Below are 8,573 nucleotides of genomic sequence, written 5' to 3'. Positions count from 1 at the left end.
TGAGTGGTGATGAGAATGTTTAGAACTAGAATAAAAAAACATATGAGGGATTTGAGAACTGGAAAACTAGCCATTGTTGAAGTCAAGAGATAAAATTAGTTTGGGATAAAGTTATGATTATAGAAGAAATAAGGAAAAGGGAGAATTTAAGATGTAGAAAGATTGTTAGTAGATAGCAAAAGTATGATGATATAATTAACAGTGAGGATTCAGAATGTCTCTCAATAGTATGGAAATGGTTGTTTAATAAATGTGAAGAACATAACATAACAGGCATTGAAAACGTCACAGAGAGATGTGACACAAACATCAATTTTTTAGATTAAAGAAATTCATTAGTAAAGGAAAAATATTCTTTAATGTTTAATTATTATAATTGGATGTTTTGCTTTCTTTTCTGTGCAATTTGTTATCAGACTTCTTCAGCCCATCATCGGGAGATGAGCTGGAGAAGACTGAAAATGCTTGAGAATTAGTATTTACTTAATTTTTGGTGTGACAAAGCAGTTTTTGGTGTCTTATTTAAACATACAGTAGCCCTTCGTTATCTTGCCGATTTGGATATATCATGCGTTGTTTTTTTCCCCAAATTTTAAAAGTATTTGAGTCAATAAATTTTAAATTACCAATTGCCATTGAATTTCTGTTTGCAACTAAATACAGTATTTTATTTTTTCAATTGTTCTTTGAAACTACCACTGCAAGTGAGACAGATTTGTCAAGATATAAAATTACAAAATATTAAAGGTAGACTGATCAATTATCATTTATGTTTCCTTTTGATATTGAAAGTTTTTTATTTATTGGTTTTAAGTACAGTCTTGTCATTTACAAGTTTCTGTGAATTGGAAATTTCACATCTTTATGTGAATTGACACAATACCTCAATTCACATAGAGAGGTGAAATTACAAATTCACTGAGTAATGTGTAAGGAAAAGATTTCTTCATTTCTGAATGGAAAGTTCTGTAATTTTGATACAGTAGTAACTTTATTTTGTTTTTTAGAGAATTTTTACTCTTTGTAATTTTATAAGTTTCCACCTTATGTTCAATGTTTACTTTTTTAAATTTTGAATTACTGTAGTTATAATTTTTATTGAAAAATATAAATTACATGAATTTTTAATAATAACAACACCAAACGATCGCCTAATTTATCGGGCTATAATATGGCTATTTTAAATGATTGGAACTAAGTAATTTGACATTAGAGGTAGGCTTTAGGCGCCATCTCTTAATTAAATTAATAATTAAATAAATAATAATAATTAAATAAATAAATAAATTTAGAACATTCTGGAATAAAAGAACTGGCCCGGGGCGGGGCTTGAACCCGCAACCTCCGCTTGCCGTGCGGTGCGCTTGCCAGTTACGCCNGGACGGGACACTCACCTTCCATCGCAATGGAAATGGAGAAAATAGAGATTTACAGAAGTAAGATGAGGGACAGATGCCTAAATGCAAAAGATGCAAAAGCATTACCAACGGCTTGGAAATATAAAATTGAGAAAAATATGGGTTTTAATAATCCATAAACATTTTCATGTTCTGGAGTTTTTAGTATTTCAAACTCAAAGTTATAAATTTTCTTTTATTTTATTGTTAAATTGAAACGCGATTTTTAGATTACATTTTATCATATATTTAGTTTAATTTATTTATTATACATAAAAGTTGTAATAAGTTCAAATTCAAACGAATTTCGAACGAATGATTCCATTACAACGAAAACTATTAAAACCTGAAGATGGCCTATACGAATTGGCCGAAAACGTTTGGAATAAACAAAAATAACTCGGCAAAAAATTCAGGTGTGTGTGATTTATTATTATAAATAGATAGCATTGCTGAGAACGTAGATAGATAGGCATTATTATTTTATTTTTTATTACGAAAAATTTACATTCATATGGTTTATTATTTGGCAACTTTAATAATGCTGTTTCCCTATACGTTTGTTTCAAACACGAATAAGTTCTACTACAAATGCTATGTATTACATAAGTAATTTTCCTTTTGTATACTATTAAAAAACCATATTGTGATGATGATGATGATATCGGAATAGCTGTAAGAATTAAAAGTAGAAATTGTAATGACTGAACGATAGTACATCTATTCCATTATCTAAAATGAATTTTTTTATCTTAAAATGGGGAAAGAGAAATTTTATTTTGTAGATATGTTGTTACTACATGATTTTTACTTTTAATTCCGTATTGCTGCTGCCTTAATAGTTCTGNCATCATCATCATCTTTTTCATGAGTATCTTCATCACAGTTAAAATCATCTTCTTCTTCTTTTTCATGAGATAAGGTAATTTCATCATCATCATTTTCTTTTTCAGAAATGTCGCTTTCTTTTTCAGTAATATCACTTTCTTCTTCAGAATCCTCAAAATCTTTAAAAGCAATTTTGCTATATTCCCTGAATCCTTTTTCGTTTCTGTCGGTGGCGTTTAATGAATCAGTTTTTTCTATTAAACTAGGATGCATTATTAGTTCGAAAATTATTTGGGCAATGGCCAATCCTTTTTCGAAAATGATAGTTTCTGATCCATAATTATACATAACAACTCCAATATTTCCACGGTAGTCGAAGTCAATAACTCCTGCATTGATCATGATATTGTTTAACGAAATGGAAGATTTTGGAGCTATTCTAGCATAACAGTTCATTGGGATTTCCAGGGCTATATCGGTGAAAATTACTTTTTGCTCATGGGGGTTTATTTGAAAGTTCTCAGTACAAAATATATCGTATCCGGCTGCACCCAAAGAAGCCTTTTTTGGACATATAACTGTATCGGATAATCTTTTAAAATAAACAATTTCTAGAAAATATAAAATATTTAATTATTATTACATTTCATACAATCACATTTTATAAAATATTTATTAAATATAGGCATTATTATTTTATTTTTTATTACGAAAAATTTACATTCATATGGTTTATTATTTGGCAATTTTAATAATGCTGCTTCCCTATACGTTTGTTTCAAACACGAATAAGTTCTACTACAAATGCTATGTATTACATAAGTAGTTTTCCTTTTGTATACTATTAAAAAACCATATTGTGATGATGATGATGATATCAGAATATCTGTAAGAATTAAAAGTAGAAATTGTAATGACTGAACGATAGTACATCTATTCCATTATCTAAAATGAATTTTTTATCATAAAATGGGGAAAGAGAAATTTTATTTTGTAGATATGTTGTTACTACAGGATTTTTACTTTTAATTCCGTATTGCTGCTGCCTTAATAGTTCTGTATTAAATAAAACTTCTTTATATTTATCGTGATTAAATGTTTTTACAACAGATTTTTTTACCCCCTTAGCAGTTTTTTTATTTTGTTNTAAATTAACATTACAACTGAAATTGCTTTATTAAGAGTTTAATACTAGAAAAATTCAAAGAAGAAAACTACAATATTTGTGATACAAATTACCTGAATGTTAAGTGAATGGGAAACTTCTATTGATGCTGTATGTTAATCATGGAATTGTCATACACACAGTTCTTTTAAGAAATGGAAGAGAAAATAAGTTATCACTATATTTAAGCTTATAATACTTTCTCAAACTCTTATTCTGTGTTGTTATCTGTTCATAATAATTTGTCAGTTTGTCCTTTAGATAGTGTTGATTATGTGGATGATAAATTGATAACAGGAAAACTTCCAGTACTATTGTAATATTAACAGTGGTAATGGTATTAACAATTTCAAGTAACGTGTGGATGAACCTGTGTCATGGGTCTTATGAAACAAAAAAGAAATATATTACAGGAAATTTAACTGAAGTAGTAACTGAATATGGATTTATAATAGATGGATTTATTTGTTTTCTCTTGTTTTTTAATAGAATTGAACCCTTTTTATATGTCTTCCTGTTTAAATTTCGTGGACAATACTTTTATTATTGTTACGTTTATACAGTTTCGAACATATCTTTTTGCTACATAAGTGGTTTTTTTTTTCTGTTATGAGATTTTTATTTTAAAATGGAATAATTAAAAAAAGTGAAAAAGCAAATCATGTATTCACTTTAGGTGATCAAGCCACCAGCAAATGCAAAAATAAGAATAAATAATATATAACATTTGATGCCATTTTTGACATTTTTCCATTTAGCAAGTCACTCCATTAGTACTGTACAGTACATGTTGAAAAGTTTCACTTATTATATTTTTTAGTGTAATGAATTTTATTAAGTGAATAAAAATTTGGTTTCAAAATTCAAAGGTTAGAGACAACAGGAACAAATTTACACTTTATTGATATTCGTTACAAGAAAATGTGTTTGGGTGTCATACCTCTCATCAGTCCTTATCTCTTTAGTACATAATATCGTAAATATAACAAGGTACCATATTATAGATTGTTTTTAAAATTTATCATCATACAATTATAAATAACATTTACCTGTAATTTTTAAAGATATCTTTTAGTTGTACTATTTCTCAATCAGATTTTTCTTAAACATACAAAAAAAAAATTCTTATTTAGACTATATATATAAGTTATATGAGGGTAGTCCAATATAAAAGGTACAGGCCAAAATTACACTAACATTTATAAATAAAGAAAATATTTAATACATTCCACAAAAACTACATACTTGTGTTTATTTTGTGACATAATCGCCATAAACATTGAAACATTTATCCCAGCATGACACTAATTTGAACATCCCTTCATGGTACTGTTGCTTGTCAAGTTGTTTGAAGTAGTCCAGAATGGTATCTTCCAATTCCTCCTGATCTGCAAAGCGTTTCCCCGCCAAAAATTTCTTTAATCTGTATTGTTCCTGACATATATCTGAGTCATGACCTTTGACCCGCAGGGTTAAACCCGATATATCTCATTACAGTATCGGTATGTTTTTGATACTAGATGTCGCTATGCATCATAATTTTTATATTAAAATGAACTTTCAAAATAATTTTTTTTTTTAGTTTTCAATATATTTATTTTGTTTGTGAAAAATAAAAAAAAATTACTTTAGGCTTAACATAGAAAAAAATTCAACATTGCAACCACACACAATGGAGAAAATTTTCAACGTGGGATAGGTTAAAGGTCCGAATAAATGAAAATCCGAGGAGGCTAAATCTGGACTATACTCCATACGTCAAATCAAACCAAACTGTGGTTGGCACAGCAGAATTGGGAGGTCCTACAACATCCTGCATATAGTCCAGATTTAGCCCCCTCAGATTTTCATTTATTCAGACCTTTAAAGAAATTTTTGGCAGGGAAATGCTTTGTGAATCAGGAGGAATTGCAAGACACTGTTCTGGACTACAAGCAACAGTACCATGAAGGGATGTTCAAACTAGTGTCATGCTGGGATAAATGTCTCAAAGTTTACAGCGATTATGTTGAGAAATAAACAAAAGTATACAGTTTTAGTGGAATGTATTAAATATTTATTTATAAATGTTAGTGTAACTTTGGCCTGTACCTTTAATATCAGACTCCCCACATATTTTATAATTTAGGGACTGACCATAAATGACATTCCCACTGGAAGGCAGGGAGGGGGTTTTGACAAGTCAGACAAGGGGTGTTGAACTTCAATGGATGTCCATTTTATTTCATTGAATTTTATACAGTTTATACACTTTATTATTCATAAAGTGATAAAGTTTTTGAAGGGGTTTCAGTTTTGTTGGACATTTGAAAAGTGGAGGGTGTAACAGAAACTTGAACAAACTAGGACAGTGGGGAAAGTAAAAATTTCAAGAAAAATGCAGATGTAATTTATGGACAGTCCCTTATCTAAAAAATTAACAAAAAGGCAACTTACAATAAAGTTTTAAAATATTGCATTTAAAAAATAGTGTTTTATTTCTTTCATCCATTTATGATTTAATTGTTTATGGATCTTTTCATTGAATCAGGAAGAGGGAAAAAGACATAAATTAAAACAATAGCATTTGCTACCTTTATATAATCTGTTGCCATATATAGTTCAATTTTATACCTGTATTTAAGCTTATTCGGTTACCTGCAGGAATTTTACAATTTCTAGATGTTCATGTAATTTTTCTTTTTAAATTGTTCTTTTCAGTTTTTAAAATGTTTACTCTATTAACAACAATTCTGCATCCTGTTTTTGAACAGTTTTCTGCTACAGCTGTATTTTTGTATTTATATTTTATTGCTCTTAGGTGTTCATTTATTCTAATTTTTACATTTATTTTGTTTCCCTCACATAACAACACTGGCATACAATTACATTCTAACTTATATATTAAGTTATCATTTAACATTGTCTTTGCTATTGAAAACAAAATTATTATTCTTATTAATAATCTTATACACTATTATTTAAGGTTGGAGTTAATGATATATTAAAACAGTTTAAATATTTTTTGGGCTTTTTCATAGAATGGTGGGGTGTATTCTAATTTATAAAATGTTAGATCTTGTTTTATCTTTTTTCAGATTCTGTTTTATCTTTTTAAAAAATGCTCTTCTAGCAATTTTTCAATTACTCTGTAAGGATAATTATTTAATGGAAATGTTTGACATGTATTTTGTATTCCATTGTTTTGGACTTCTGTGTTTGTTGTTCTGGTTTTTAAAGCTTCTTATGTAGTATCGCAATGAAAATTGCTAAATGTAAGAAATTGCATGCTGTTGCCAAGAATTCCTTGCTTCAGAAAAGTGTAGAAATGTGTTGCATTATAAATGGAGAGGCAGCTGCGAAGGTATTATGAACTATTCAACTGTCAAATAATACAGTTTCATGGCTTAATGTGGGAAATGATCTGTGCGTGGGACTGAGAAAGTTAGGACCAAACATGGATCATATGTGCAATTCAAAATATGCAAAAATTTTCTTCAATTTACATTTATTATAACTTCATTCAGAAGGAATGAACTCCTGATTGTACAGATATTATCCATTTTATTTGTGTAAAGTTTATTTGATAGGTATATCTGTAGNGCTGCTGCCTGAATAGTTCTGTATTAAATAAAACTTCTTTATATTTATCGTGATTAAATGTTTTTACAACAGATTTTTTTACCCCCTTAGCAGTTTTTTTATTTTGTTTATCAAAAATATAAGAATACATTTTTGGTTTTAAAGAGCAAAATTCAATTATAGGTTTAGATAGCGTTTCGTCTTTAAAATATCCTAATTTATTTTTGTTCGCTTCGTTATATAATTTGTGAGTTTTGGGATAATTACTAAAATCAAAGATATCGGGGAACGATTTAAAATCTTCATAAATATCATTCGTATAAATTTGAAGTGTAAGAGAATCTGTGTCAGTGTATATAATAAATGCACATTTTCGCCGTACCTGTTTTTAAATATTTTATAAAATGTTTCGTAAATGTGCAATTTGCTTAATTCTAATACGCAAAAACCTATATAAATTGGTTTGTTCAAANAAGTTAGGACCAAACATGGATCATATGTGCAATTCAAAATATGCAAAAATTTTCTTCAATTTACATTTATTATAACTTCATTCAGAAGGAATGAACTCCTGATTGTACAGATATTATCCATTTTATTTGTGTAAAGTTTATTTGATAGGTATATCTGTAGATTTTAATAGTGAAATTGTACTTTTCTTCATATTTACACTCAAACCTTACCAGTATTATTTAATTTGTAATAAAAGAAAATAAATACTGAATACAGAGTGATAAACATTTGCACAGATGCAAGGCAGGTGCCATTGCACGTGACCCTCTATGGTGGGGGAATGCTTCCTAAAGTTTAGGAACCATTGCTTTATATCTAAGATTAGTAATGTATGGTTTTCATTTATTTTAAGTACTTTAATATTTCCTATTAAGTTATCAGTGTTTTTAATACTGTTTGGCAAGTTATGTAAATTATTTAATTTAATTTTTCTAAATTATTCAATACATAAAATTTTCTATTTGCCAGGGATCTGTATGCTTCTATTTTTTGTTTCCGCTCTAAAATTAAGCTTTGGTATTCTATTATTATTTTGTAATATATAATTTAGTTAATTTAAGATAATTATGTTACTTTTATACCATTTTTTAATTTTTTAAAAATTCTTTCTTATGTCTGTTCTTTTTCTTGATATTCAATAGGTTTTATCACACATTAAACTGAACGAAGATGATACTACGTCATCATCTCGCATATTTATCAAAATCCTATTTCAGGCGTTATGCGAATACATGGGATTGTTAAAATTAAATGAAAGNAATCGATACAGATTACATAAAAATATTGTGATTATTATAAAAACAAATGTAGAACTTTTTTTCGCACGTTTGTCTTTTTCATCAATTGTCGTCCTCTCTCTCTACTCGACTCCCTCTACCGGCCTCCTTTGTCTCTTGTCAGCAGATTATGTTTCACTTTCCACAGCTTGGCCATCCTGTAGATCACTTCGTCCTCAGAGAGATTACCAGAAGACTAAAAACACCTATACAAAAAAACATAAAAACAAGAAAAAAAACATGGTTAGAAATGTTTTGGAAAAGTTCTTGATGTCAGTCAAGGCCAATGGGCCATGGCTTCATGTGGTCAGCTGCAGTAACAGTCACATTGGA

At 28.6% G+C, this 8,573-nt stretch overlaps 1 protein-coding gene across 1 annotated transcript; it reads right to left on the bottom strand.

The window, feature by feature from the left end:
• Nucleotides 1-2,210: 2,210 nt before the first annotated feature.
• On the bottom strand, nucleotides 2,211-3,350 carry LOC111632006 (deoxyuridine 5'-triphosphate nucleotidohydrolase-like). The gene has a single exon (XM_023376360.1). It carries the CDS (start codon nucleotides 2,679-2,681, stop codon nucleotides 2,211-2,213), a length of 471 nt encoding a protein of 156 aa, XP_023232128.1. The 5' UTR covers nucleotides 2,682-3,350.
• Between the last annotated feature and the right edge of the window lie 5,223 nt (nucleotides 3,351-8,573).

The sequence above is a fragment of the Centruroides sculpturatus genome, unplaced genomic scaffold (assembly GCF_000671375.1).
Source record: "Centruroides sculpturatus isolate CEXI.00-Female unplaced genomic scaffold, Cexi_2.0 scaffold636, whole genome shotgun sequence".
NCBI lineage: Eukaryota > Metazoa > Arthropoda > Arachnida > Scorpiones > Buthidae > Centruroides > Centruroides sculpturatus.
The sequence above is the reverse complement of the archived record's forward strand: the minus strand, read 5'-3'. Positions and strand labels throughout refer to the sequence as shown.